The sequence below is a fragment of the Carcharodon carcharias genome (assembly GCF_017639515.1).
Source record: "Carcharodon carcharias isolate sCarCar2 chromosome 37 unlocalized genomic scaffold, sCarCar2.pri SUPER_37_unloc_1, whole genome shotgun sequence".
Lineage (NCBI taxonomy): Eukaryota > Metazoa > Chordata > Chondrichthyes > Lamniformes > Lamnidae > Carcharodon > Carcharodon carcharias.
In genome coordinates, this window is record NW_024470758.1 from 2,859,511 (window position 1) to 2,873,418 (window position 13,908).

At 53.0% G+C, this 13,908-nt stretch overlaps 1 protein-coding gene across 1 annotated transcript in view; it reads left to right on the forward strand.

Moving 5' to 3' along the window:
- Positions 1-360: 360 nt before the first annotated feature.
- The window catches only part of yif1a (Yip1 interacting factor homolog A (S. cerevisiae)), a 64,100-nt gene continuing 50,552 nt past the window's right edge, over positions 361-13,908 (forward strand). Inside the window, exon 1 of the mRNA XM_041181943.1 lies at positions 361-536. Coding sequence (XP_041037877.1) covers positions 509-536 — 28 coding nt within the window. The 5' untranslated portion in view covers positions 361-508. The remainder of the gene's footprint in view (positions 537-13,908) is intronic.

The following is a 13,908-nucleotide window of genomic DNA, read 5'->3' on the forward strand; positions in this document are numbered from 1 at the left end:
CACCTCCCCTTTAAGAGATGATCTCTTGCAAGGCAATTTTTTTAAAAAAAACTTTTACGTTTCCCATTGCCAGAAAGAGGGATAAATAGAAGCTTCATGAAAAAACATGAGGTAAAGTGTGACTTTTATTTACCCTCCATTGCCCCTCTCACCTGTTCCGTGGACTTGACTTCGTGGCATCGATGGAGGAGGAGTGGGGAAAAAAATACCCACTGCGCCTGCGCTTGGATCAACCTAACCTGATGCCCGTCGGGACGCGGAATTGATGGACGTGGATACTGACCAATGGGAGCTGAGAGATGCGGGTTGAAGGGGCGGGACACACCACAACTTTTTGAAGGTTGGGGGGGGGAGGAGGAGGAGGAGGAGGGGTGCAGTGCGAAGCCAGCAGGTTTGGTTGAGAGACCTCGGTGGTTGCGAGGGGCGACCGGAGGCCGGCGGGAGTGGAAGCGGGGAGCGCGCTTCATCCCCACCGACATAGAGAGGGTGAACTCCATTAGGATCGGCCATGGCTCAGCACGTCAGCTACCGGCAGCGTAAGTGCAGGGCCCTGTAATAATCTACCCTTCCCCCACACTCTATATGTTCGAGAATTGGGGGCGGGGGGGAAGGGAATTTGGGCTGGGAGTGGGGTAGGGGTATGAGAATGGGGAGTGGGAATTTGGGGTAGGGGTATGAGAATGGGGAGTGGGAATTTGGGGTAGGGGTATGAGAATGGGGAGTGGGAATTTGGGGTAGGGGTATGCGAATGGGGAGTGGGAATTTGGGGTAGGGGTATGAGAATGGGGAGTGGGAATTTGGGGTAGGGGTATGAGAATGGGGAGTGGGAATTTGGGGTAGGGGTATGAGAATGGGGAGTGGGAATTTGGGGTAGGGGTATGAGAATGGGGAGTGGGAATTTGGGGTAGGGGTATGCGAATGGGGAGTGGGAATTTGGGGTAGGGGTATGAGGATGGGGGTTGGGAATTTGGGGTAGAGGTATGCGAATGGGGAGTGGGAATTTGTGGTAGGGGTATGCGAATGGGGAGTGGGAATTTGGGGTAGGGGTATGAGGATGGGGGTTGGGAATTTGGGGTAGAGGTATGCGAATGGGGAGTGGGAATTTGGGGTAGGGGTATGAGAATGGGGAGTGGGAATTTGGGGTAGGGGTATGAGAATGGGGAGTGGGAATTTGGGGTAGGGGTATGGGAATGGGGAGTGGGAATTTGGGGTAGGGGTATGAGAATGGGGAGTGGGAATTTGGGGTAGAGGTATGAGGATGGGGGTTGGGAATTTGGGGTAGAGGTATGCGAATGGGGAGTGGGAATTTGGGGTAGGGGTATGCGAATGGGGAGTGGGAATTTGGGGTAGGGGTATGAGGATGGGGGTTGGGAATTTGGGGTAGAGGTATGCGAATGGGGAGTGGGAATTTGGGGTAGGGGTATGAGAATGGGGAGTGGGAATTTGGGGTAGGGGTATGAGAATGGGGAGTGGGAATTTGGGGTAAGGGTATGGGAATGGGGAGTGGGAATTTGGGGTAGGGGTATGAGAATGGGGAGTGGGAATTTGGGGTAGGGGTATGAGAATGGGGAGTGGGAATTTGGGGTAGGGGTATGAGAATGGGGAGTGGGAATTTGGGGTAGGGGTATGAGAATGGGGAGTGGGAATTTGGGGTAGGGGTATGAGAATGGGGAGTGGGAATTTGGGGTAGGGGTATGAGAATGGGGAGTGGGAATTTGGGGTAGGGGTATGAGAATGGGGAGTGGGAATTTGGGGTAGGGGTATGAGAATGGGGAGTGGGAATTTGGGGTAGGGGTATGAGAATGGGAGTTGGGAATTTGGGGTAGGGGTATGAGAATGGGGAGTGGGAATTTGGGGTAGGGGTATGAGAATGGGGAGTGGGAATTTGGGGTAGGGGTATGAGAATGGGGAGTGGGAATTTGGGGTAGGGGTATGAGAATGGGGAGTGGGAATTTGGGGTAGGGGTATGAGAATGGGAGTTGGGAATTTGGGGTAGGGGTATGAGAATGGGGAGTGGGAATTTGGGGTAGGGGTATGAGAATAGGGAGTGGGAATTTGGGGTAGGGGTATGAGAATGGGGAGTGGGAATTTGGGGTAGGGGTATGAGAATGGGGAGTGGGAATTTGGGGTAGGGGTATGCGAATGGGGAGTGGGAATTTGGGGTAGGGGTATGAGGATGGGGGTTGGGAATTTGGGGTAGAGGTATGCGAATGGGGAGTGGGAATTTGTGGTAGGGGTATGCGAATGGGGAGTGGGAATTTGGGGTAGGGGTATGAGGATGGGGGTTGGGAATTTGGGGTAGAGGTATGCGAATGGGGAGTGGGAATTTGGGGTAGGGGTATGAGAATGGGGAGTGGGAATTTGGGGTAGGGGTATGAGAATGGGGAGTGGGAATTTGGGGTAGGGGTATGGGAATGGGGAGTGGGAATTTGGGGTAGGGGTATGAGAATGGGGAGTGGGAATTTGGGGGTAGAGGTATGAGGATGGGGGTTGGGAATTTGGGGTAGAGGTATGCGAATGGGGAGTGGGAATTTGGGGTAGGGGTATGCGAATGGGGAGTGGGAATTTGGGGTAGGGGTATGAGGATGGGGGTTGGGAATTTGGGGTAGAGGTATGCGAATGGGGAGTGGGAATTTGGGGTAGGGGTATGAGAATGGGGAGTGGGAATTTGGGGTAGGGGTATGAGAATGGGGAGTGGGAATTTGGGGTAAGGGTATGGGAATGGGGAGTGGGAATTTGGGGTAGGGGTATGAGAATGGGGAGTGGGAATTTGGGGTAGGGGTATGAGAATGGGGAGTGGGAATTTGGGGTAGGGGTATGAGAATGGGGAGTGGGAATTTGGGGTAGGGGTATGAGAATGGGGAGTGGGAATTTGGGGTAGGGGTATGAGAATGGGGAGTGGGAATTTGGGGTAGGGGTATGAGAATGGGGAGTGGGAATTTGGGGTAGGGGTATGAGAATGGGGAGTGGGAATTTGGGGTAGGGGTATGAGAATGGGGAGTGGGAATTTGGGGTAGGGGTATGAGAATGGGGAGTGGGAATTTGGGGTAGGGGTATGAGAATGGGGAGTGGGGAATTTGGGGTAGGGTATGAGAATGGGGAGTGGGAATTTGGGGTAGGGGTATGAGAATGGGAGTTGGGAATTTGGGGTAGGGGTATGAGAATGGGGAGTGGGAATTTGGGGTAGGGGTATGAGAATGGGGAGTGGGAATTTGGGGTAGGGGTATGAGAATGGGGAGTGGGAATTTGGGGTAGGGGTATGAGAATGGGGAGTGGGAATTTGGGGTAGGGGTATGAGAATGGGAGTTGGGAATTTGGGGTAGGGGTATGAGAATGGGGAGTGGGAATTTGGGGTAGGGGTATGAGAATGGGGAGTGGGAATTTGGGGTAGGGGTATGAGAATGGGGAGTGGGAATTTGGGGTAGGGGTATGAGAATGGGAGTGGGAATTTGGGGTAGGGGTATGAGAATGGGGAGTGGGAATTTGGGGTAGGGGTATGAGAATGGGGAGTGGGAATTTGGGGTAAGGGTATGGAATGGGGAGTGGGAATTTGGGGTAGGGGTATGAGAATGGGGAGTGGGAATTTGGGGTAGGGGTATGAGAATGGGGAGTGGGAATTTGGGGTAGGGGTATGAGAATGGGGAGTGGGAATTTGGGGTAGGGGTATGAGAATGGGGAGTGGGAATTTGGGGTAGGGGTATGAGAATGGGGAGTGGGAATTTGGGGTAGGGGTATGAGAATGGGGAGTGGGAATTTGGGGTAGGGGTATGAGAATGGGGAGTGGGAATTTGGGGTAGGGGTATGAGAATGGGGAGTGGGAATTTGGGGTAGGGGTATGAGAATGGGGAGTGGGAATTTGGGGTAGGGGTATGAGAATGGGGAGTGGGAATTTGGGGTAGGGGTATGAGAATGGGGAGTGGGAATTTGGGGTAGGGGTATGAGAATGGGGAGTGGGAATTTGGGGTAGGGGTATGAGAATGGGGAGTGGGAATTTGGGGTAGGGGTATGAGAATGGGGAGTGGGAATTTGGGGTAGGGGTATGAGAATGGGAGTGGGAATTTGGGGTAGGGGTATGAGAATGGGGAGTGGGAATTTGGGGTAGGGGTATGAGAATGGGGAGTGGGAATTTGGGGTAGGGGTATGAGAATGGGGAGTGGGAATTTGGGGTAGGGGTATGAGAATGGGGAGTGGGAATTTGGGGTAGGGGTATGAGAATGGGAGTGGGAATTTGGGGTAGGGGTATGAGAATGGGAGTGGGAATTTGGGGTATGAGAATGGGGGTTGGGAATTTGGGGTAGGGGTATGAGAATGGGGAGTGGGAATTTGGGGTAGGGGTATGAGAATGGGGAGTGGGAATTTGGGGTAGGGGTATGAGAATGGGGAGTGGGGAATTTGGGGTAGGGGTATGAGAATGGGAGTGGGAATTTGGGGTAGGGGTATGAGAATGGGGAGTGGGAATTTGGGGTAGGGGTATGAGAATGGGGAGTGGGAATTTGGGGTAGGGGTATGAGAATGGGGAGTGGGAATTTGGGGTAGGGGTATGAGAATGGGGAGTGGGAATTTGGGGTAGGGGTATGAGAATGGGGAGTGGGAATTTGGGGTAGGGGTATGAGAATGGGGAGTGGGAATTTGGGGTAGGGGTATGAGAATGGGAGTGGGAATTTGGGGTAGGGGTATGAGAATGGGGAGTGGGAATTTGGGGTAGGGGTATGAGAATGGGGAGTGGGAATTTGGGGTAGGGGTATGAGAATGGGGAGTGGGAATTTGGGGTAGGGGTATGAGAATGGGGAGTGGGAATTTGGGGTAGGGGTATGAGAATGGGGAGTGGGAATTTGGGGTAGGGGTATGAGAATGGGGAGTTGGGAATTTGGGGTAGGGGTATGAGAATGGGGAGTGGGAATTTGGGGTAGGGGTATGAGAATGGGGAGTGGGAATTTGGGGTAGGGGTATGCGAATGGGGAGTGGGAATTGGGGTAGGGGTATGAGAATGGGGAGTGGGAATTTGGGGTAGGGGTATGAGAATGGGAGTGGGAATTTGGGGTAGGGTATGAGAATGGGGAGTGGGAATTTGGGGTAGGGGTATGAGAATGGGGAGTGGGAATTTGGGGTAGGGGTATGAGAATGGGGAGTGGGAATTTGGGGTAGGGGTATGAGAATGGGAGTTGGGAATTTGGGGTAGGGGTATGAGAATGGGGAGTGGGAATTTGGGGTAGGGGTATGAGAATGGGGAGTGGGAATTTGGGGTAGGGGTATGAGAATGGTGAGTGGGAATTTGGGGTAGGGGTATGAGAATGGGAGTTGGGAATTTGGGGTAGGGGTATGAGAATGGGGAGTGGGAATTTGGGGTATGAGAATGGGGGTTGGGAATTTGGGGTAGGGGTATGAGAATGGGAGTTGGGAATTTGGGGTAGGGGTATGAGAATGGGGAGTGGGAATTTGGGGTAGGGGTATGAGAATGGGGAGTGGGAATTTGGGTAGGGGTATGAGAATGGGAGTGGGAATTTGGGTAGGGGTATGAGAATGGGGAGTGGGAATTTGGGGTAGGGGTATGAGAATGGGGAGTGGAATTTGGGATAGGGGTATGAGAATGGGGAGTGGAATTTGGGTAGGGGTATGAGAATGGGGAGTGGAATTTGGGGTAGGGGTATGAGAATGGGGAGTGGAATTTGGGGTAGGGGTATGAGAATGGGGAGTGGGAATTTGGGGTAGGGGTATGAGAATGGGGAGTGGGAATTTGGGGTAGGGGTATGCGAATGGGGAGTGGGAATTTGGGGTAGGGGTATGCGAATGGGGAGTGGGAATTTGGGGTAGGGGTATGAGAATGGGGAGTGGGAATTTGGGGTAGGGGTATGCGAATGGGGAGTGGGAATTTGGGGTAGGGGTATGCGAATGGGGAGTGGGAATTTGGGGTAGGGGTATGCGAATGGGGAGTGGGAATTTGGGGTAGGGGTATCAGAATGGAGAGTGGGAATTTGGGGTTGGGAATGGGGAGTGGGAATTTGGGGTTGGGAATGGGGAGTGGGAATTTGGGGTTGGGAATGGGGAGTGGGAATTTGGGGTTGGGAATGGGGAGTGGGAATTTGGGGTTGGGAATGGAGAGTGGGAATTTGGGGTATGGGTATGAGAATGGGGGTTGGGAATTTGGGGTAGGGGTATGAGAATGGGGATTGGGAATTTGGGGTAGGGGTATGAGAATGGGGAGTGGAATTTGGGGTAGGGGTATGAGAATGGGGAGTGGAATTTGGGGTAGGGGTATGAGAATGGGGAGTGGAATTTGGGGTAGGGGTATGAGAATGGGGAGTGGAATTTGGGGTAGGGGTATGAGAATGGGGAGTGGAATTTGGGGTAGGGGGATGAGAATGGGGAGTGGGAATTTGGAGTAATGGTATGAGGATGGGGGTTGGGAATTGGGGGTAGGGAGATGAGAATGGGGAGTGGGAATTTGGGGTAGAGGTATGCGAATGGGGAGTGGGAATTTGGGGTAGGGGTATGTGAATGGGGAGTGGGAATTTGGGATAGAGGTATGCGAATGGGGAGTGGGAATTTGGGGTAGGGGTATGCGAATGGGGAGTGGGAATTTGGGGTAGGGGTATGCGAATGGGGAGTGGGAATTTGGGGTAGAGGTATGCGAATGGGGAGTGGGAATTTGGGGTAGGGGTATGAGGATGGCGGTTGAGAAGTTGTGGTAGAGGTATGCGAATGGGGAGTGGGAATTTGGGGTAGGGGTATGCGAATGGGGAGTGGGAATTTGGGGTAGGGGTATGCGAATGGGGAGTGGGAATTTGGGGTAGAGGTATGCGAATGGGGAGTGGGAATTTGGGGTCGAGGTATGAGGATGGGGGTTGGGAATTTGGGGTAGAGGTATGCGAATGGGGAGTGGGAATTTGGGGTAGAGGTATGCGAATGGGGAGTGGGAATTTGGGGTAGGGGTATGAGAATTGGGAGTGGGAATTTGGGGTAGGGGTATGTGAAGAGGGAGTGGGAATTTGGGGTAGGGGTATGTGAAGAGGGAGTGGGAATTTGGGGTAGGGGTATGTGAAGAGGGAGTGGGAATTTGGGGTAGGGGTATGAGAATGGGGAGTGGGAATTTGGGGTAAGGATATAGGAATGGGGAGTGGGAATTTGGGGTAGGGGTATGAGAATGGGGAGTGGGAATTTGGGGTAGGGGTATGAGAATGGGGAGTGGGAATTTGGGGTAATGGTATGAGGATGGGGGTTGGGAATTTGGGGTAGGGGTATGAGGATGGGAGTTGAGAATTTGGGGTAGGGGTATGAGAATGGGGGTTGGGAATTTGGGGTAGGGGTATGTGAATAGGGAGTGGGAATTTGGGGTAGGGGTATGTGAATAGGGAGTAGGAATTTGGGGGTAGGGGTATGAGAATGGGTTTTGGGAATTTGGGGTAGGGGTATCAGAATGGGGAGTGGGAATTTGGGGTATGGGAATGGGGAGTGGGAATTTGGGGTAGGGGTATGAGAATGGGGGTTGGGAATTTGGGGTAGGGGTATGAGAATGGGGAGTGGAATTTGGGGTAGGGGTATGAGAATGGGGAGTGGAATTTGGGGTAGGGGTATGAGAATGGGGAGTGGGAATTTGGGGTAATGGTATGAGGATGGGGGTTGGGAATTTGGGGTAGGAGGATGAGAATGGGGAGTGGGAATTTGGGGTAGAGGTATGCGAATGGGGAGTGGGAATTTGGGGTAGGGGTATGCGAATGGGGAGTGGGAATTTGGGGTAGAGGTATGCGAATGGGGAGTGGGAATTTGGGGTAGGGGTATGCGAATGGGGAGTGGGAATTTGGGGTAGGGGGATGAGAATGGGGAGTGGGAATTTGGGGTAGAGGAATGCGAATGGGGAGTGGGAATTTGGGGTAGAGGTATGCGAATGGGGAGTGGGAATTTGGGGTAGGGGTATGCGAATAGGGAGTGGGAATTTGGGGTAGGGGGATGAGAATGGGGAGTGGGAATTTGGGGTAGAGGTATGCGAATGGGGAGTGGGAATTTGGGGTAGAGGTATGAGGATGGGGGTTGGGAAGTTGGGGTAGAGGTATGCGAATGGGGAGTGGGAATTTGGGGTAGGGGTATGCGAATGGGGAGTGGGAATTTGGGGTAGGGGGATGAGAATGGGGAGTGGGAATTTGGGGTAATGGTATGAGGATGGGGGTTGGGAATTTGGGGTAGGGGGATGAGAATGGGGAGTGGGAATTTGGGGTAGAGGTATGCGAATGGGGAGTGGGAATTTGGGGTAGGGGTATGCGAATGGGGAGTGGGAATTTGGGGTAGGGGAATGAGAATGGGGAGTGGGAATTTGGGGTAGAGGTATGCGAATGGGGAGTGGGAATTTGGGGTAGGGGTATGCGAATGAGGAGTGGGAATTTGGGGTAGGGGGATGAGAATAGGGAGTGGGAATTTGGGGGTAGAGGTATGCGAATGAGGAGTGGGAATTTGGGGTAGAGGTATGAGAATGGGGGTTGGGAAGTTGGGGTAGAGGTATGCGAATGGGGAGTGGGAATTTGGGGTAGGGGTATGCGAATGGGGGGTGGGAATTTGGGGTAGGGGATGAGAATGGGGAGTGGGAATTTGGGGTAGGGGGATGAGAATGGGGAGTGGGAATTTGGGGTAGAAGTATGCGAATGGGGAGTGGGAATTTGGGGTAGGGGTATGAGGATGGGGGTTGGGAATTTGGGGTAGGGGAGTTGGAATTTGGGGTAGGGGTATGCGAATGGGGAGTGGGAATTTGGGGTAGGGGTATGCGAATGGGGAGTGGGAATTTGGGGTAGGGGTATGCGAATGGGGAGTGGGAATTTGAGGTAGAGGTATGCGAATGGGGAGTGGGAATTTGGTGTAGAGGTATGAGGATGGGGGTTGGGAATTTGGGGTAGAGGTATGCGAATGGGAGTGGGAATTTGGGGTAGAGGTATGCGAATGGGGAGTGGGAATTTGGGGTAGAGGTATGCGAATGAGGAGTGGAATTTGGGGTAGAGGTATGAGGATGGGGGTTGGGAAGTTGGGGTAGAGGTATGCGAATGGGGAGTGGGAATTTGGGGTAGGGGTATGCGAATGGGGAGTGGGAATTTGGGGTAGGGGATGAGAATGGGGAGTGGGAATTTGGGGTAGGGGGATGAGAATGGGGAGTGGGAATTTGGGGTAGAAGTATGCGAATGGGGAGTGGGAATTTGGGGTAGGGGTATGAGGATGGGGGTTGAGAATTTGGGGTAGGGGAGTGGGAATTTGGGGTAGGGGTATGCGAATGGGGAGTGGGAATTTGGGGTAGGGGTATGCGAATGGGGAGTGGGAATTTGGGGTAGGGGTATGCGAATGGGGAGTGGGAATTTGGGGTAGAGATATGCGAATGGGGAGTGGGAATTTGATGTAGAGGTATGAGGATGGGGGTTGGGAATTTGGGGTAGAGGTATGCGAATGGGGAGTGGGAATTTGGGGTAGAGGTATGCGAATGGGGAGTGGGAATTTGGGGTAGGGGTATGAGAATGGGGACTGGAATTTGGGGTAGGGGTATGTGAATAGGGAGTGGGAATTTGGGGTAGGGGTATGTGAAGAGGGAGTGGGAATTTGGGGTAGGGGTATGTGAAGAGGGAGTGGGAATTTGGGGTAGGGGTATGAGAATGGGGAGTGGGAATTTGGGGTAAGGATATGGGAATGGGGAGTGGGAATTTGGGGTAGGGGTATGAGAATGGGGAGTGGGAATTTGGGGTAGGGGTATGAGAATGGGGAGTGGGAATTTGGGGTAATGGTATGAGGATGGGGGTTGGGAATTTGGGGTAGGGGTATGAGGATTGGGGTTGGGAATTTGGGGTAGGGGTATGAGGATGGGAGTTGAGAATTTGGGGTAGGGGTATGAGAATGGGGGTTGGGAATTTTGGGTAGGGGTATGTGAATAGGGAGTGGGAATTTGGGGTAGGGGTATGTGAATAGGGAGTGGGAATTTGGGGTAGGGGTATGAGAATGGGATTTGGGAATTTGGGGTAGGGGTATCAGAATGGGGAGTGGGAATTTGGGGTATGGGAATGGGGAGTGGGAATTTGGGGTAGGGGTATGAGAATGGGGGTTGGGAATTTGGGGTAGGGGTATGAGAATGGGGAGTGGAATTTGGGGTAGGGGTATGAGAATGGGGAGTGGAATTTGGGGTAGGGGTATGAGAATGGGGAGTGGGAATTTGGGGTAATGGTATGAGGATGGGTGTTGGGAATTTGGGGTAGGGGGATGAGAATGGGGAGTGGGAATTTGGGGTAGGGGTATGCGAATGGGGACTGGGAATTTGGGGTAGGGGTATGCGAATGGGGAGTGGGAATTTGGGGTAGGGGTATGCGAATGGGGAGTGGGAATTTGGGGTAGAGGTATGTGAATGGGGAGTGGGAATTTGGGGTAGGGGTATGCGAATGGGGAGTGGGAATTTGGGGTAGGGGGATGAGAATGGGGAGTGGGAATTTGGGGTAGAGGTATGCGAATGGGGAGTGGGAATTTGGGGTAGAGGTATGCGAATGGGGAGTGGGAATTTGGGGTAGGGGTATGCGAATGGGGAGTGGGAATTTGGGGTAGGGGGATGAGAATGGGGAGTGGGAATTTGGGGTAGAGGTATGAGAATGGGGAGTGGGAATTTGGGGTAGAGGTATGCGAATGGGGAGTGGGAATTTGGGGTAGAGGTATGAGGATGGGGGTTGGGAAGTTGGGGTAGAGGTATGCGAATGGGGAGTGGGAATTTGGGGTAGGGGTATGCGAATGGGGAGTGGGAATTTGGGGTAGGGGTATGCGAATGGGGAGTGGGAATTTGGGGTAGGGGTATGCGAATGGGGAGTGGGAATTTGGGGTAGAGGTATGCGAATGGGGAGTGGGAATTTGGGGTAGAGGTATGAGGATGGGGGTTGGGAATTTGGGGTAGAGGTATGCGAATGGGGAGTGGGAATTTGGGGTAGAGGTATGCGAATGGGGAGTGGGAATTTGGGGTAGGGGTATGTGAATAGGGAGTGGGAATTTGGGGTAGGGGTATGTGAAGAGGGAGTGGGAATTTGGGGTAGGGGTATGTGAAGAGGGAGTGGGAATTTGGGGTAGGGGTATGAGAATGGGGAGTGGGAATTTGGGGTAAGGATATGGGAATGGGGAGTGGGAATTTGGGGTAGGGGTATGAGAATGGGGAGTGGGAATTTGGGGTAATGGTATGAGGATGGGTGTTGGGAATTTGGGGTAGGGGTATGAGGATGGGGGTTGGGAATTTGGGGTAGGGGTATGAGGATGGGAGTTGAGAATTTGGGGTAGGGGTATGAGAATGGGGGTTGGGAATTTGGGGTAGGGGTATGTGAATAGGGAGTGGGAATTTGGGGTAGGGGTATGTGAATAGGGAGTGGGAATTTGGGGTAGGGGTATGAGAATGGGATTTGGGAATTTGGGGTAGGTGTATCAGAATGGGGAGTGGGAATTTGGGGTATGGGAATGGGGAGTGGGAATTTGGGGTAGGGGTATGAGAATGGGGAGTGGAATTTGGGGTAGGGGTATGAGAATGGGGAGTGGGAATTTGGGGTAATGGTATGAGGATGGGGGTTGGGAATTTGGGGTAGGGGGATGAGAATGGGGAGTGGGAATTTGGGGTAGGGGTATGCGAATGGGGAGTGGGAATTTGGGGTAGGGGTATGCGAATGGGGAGTGGGAATTTGGGGTAGGGTGATGAGAATGGGGAGTGGGAATTTGGGGTAGGGGGATGAGAATGGGGAGTGGGAATTTGGGGTAGGGGGATGAGAATGGGGGTGGGAATTTGGGGTAGAGGTATGCGAATGGGGAGTGGGAATTTGGGGTAGAGGTATGAGGATGGGGGTTGGGAAGTTGGGGTAGAGGTATGCGAATGGGGAGTGGGAATTTGGGGTAGGGGTATGCGAATGGGGAGTGGGAATTTGGGGTAGGGGGATGAGAATGGGGAGTGGGAATTTGGGGTAGAAGTATGCGAATGGGGAGTGGGAATTTGGGGTAGGGGTATGAGGATGGGGGTGGGAATTTGGGGTAGGGGTATGCGAATGGGGAGTGGGAATTTGGGGTAGGGGGATGAGAATGGGGAGTGGGAATTTGGGGTAGAGGTATGCGAATGGGGAGTGGGAATTTGGGGTAGGGGTATGTGAATGGGGAGTGGGAATTTGGGGTAGGGGTATGTGAATAGGGAGTGGGAATTTGGGGTAGGGGTATGAGAATGCGGAGTGGGAATTTGGGGTAAGGGTATGGAATAGGGAGTGGGAATTTGGGGTAGGGGTATGTGAATAGGGAGTGGGAATTTGGGGTAGGGTTATGAGAATGGGGAGTGGGAATTTGGGGTAAGGGTATGGGAATGGGGAGTGGGAATTTGGCGTAGGGGGATGAGAATGGGGAGTGGGAATTTGGGGTAATGGTATGAGGATGGGGGTTGGGAATTTGGGGTAGGGGTATGAGGATGGGGGTTGGGATTTGGGGTAGGGGCATGTGAATAGGGAGTGGGAATTTGGGGTAGGGGTATGAGAATGGGGAGTGGGAATTTGGGGTAAGGGTATGGGAATGGGGAGTGGGAATTTGGGGTAGGGGGATGAGAATGGGGAGTGGGAATTTGGGGTAGGGGTATGAGGATGGGGGTTGGGAATTTGGGGTAGGGGTATGAGGATGGGGAGTGGGAATTTGGGGTAGTGGTATGAGAATGGGGAGTGGGAATTTGGGGTAGGGGTATGTGAATAGGGAGTGGGAATTTGGTGTAGGGGTATGTGAATAGCGAGTGGGAATTTGGGGTGGGGGATGAGAATGGGGAGTGGGAATTTGGGGTAGAGGTATGCGAATGGGGAGTGGGAATTTGGGGTAGGAGTATGAGGATGGGGGCTGGGAAGTTGGGGTAGGGGTATGCGAATGGGGAGTGGGAATTTGGGGTAGGGGTATGCGAATGGGGAGTGGGAATTTGGGGTAGAGGTATGCGAATGGGGAGTGGGAATTTGGGGTCGAGGTATGAGGATGGGGGTTGGGAATTTGGGGTAGAGGTATGCGAATGGGGAGTGGGAATTTGGGGTAGAGGTATGCGAATGGGGAGTGGGAATTTGGGGTAGGGGTATGAGAATGGGGAGTGGGAATTTGGGGTAGGGGTATGTGAAGAGGGAGTGGGAATTTGGGGTAGGGGTATGTGAAGAGGGAGTGGGAATTTGGGGTAGGGGTATGTGAAGAGGGAGTGGGAATTTGGGGTAGGGGTATGAGAATGGGGAGTGGGAATTTGGGGTAAGGATATAGGAATGGGGAGTGGGAATTTGGGGTAGGGGTATGAGAATGGGGAGTGGGAATTTGGGGTAGGGGTATGAGAATGGGGAGTGGGAATTTGGGGTAATGGTATGAGGATGGGGGTTGGGAATTTGGGGTAGGGGTATGAGGATGGGAGTTGAGAATTTGGGGTAGGGGTATGAGAATGGGGGTTGGGAATTTGGGGTAGGGGTATGTGAATAGGGAGTGGGAATTTGGGGTAGGGGTATGTGAATAGGGAGTAGGAATTTGGGGTAGGGGTATGAGAATGGGATTTGGGAATTTGGGGTAGGGGTATCAGAATGGGGAGTGGGAATTTGGGGTATGGGAATGGGGAGTGGGAATTTGGGGTAGGGGTATGAGAATGGGGGTTGGGAATTTGGGGTAGGGGTATGAGAATGGGGAGTGGAATTTGGGGTAGGGGTATGAGAATGGGGAGTGGAATTTGGGGTAGGGGTATGAGAATGGGGAGTGGGAATTTGGGGTAATGGTATGAGGATGGGGGTTGGGAATTTGGGGTAGGAGGATGAGAATGGGGAGTGGGAATTTGGGGTAGAGGTATGCGAATGGGGAGTGGGAATTTGGGGTAGGGGTATGCGAATGGGGAGTGGGAATTTGGGGTAGAGGTATGCGAATGGGGAGTGGGAATTTGGGGTAGGGGTATGC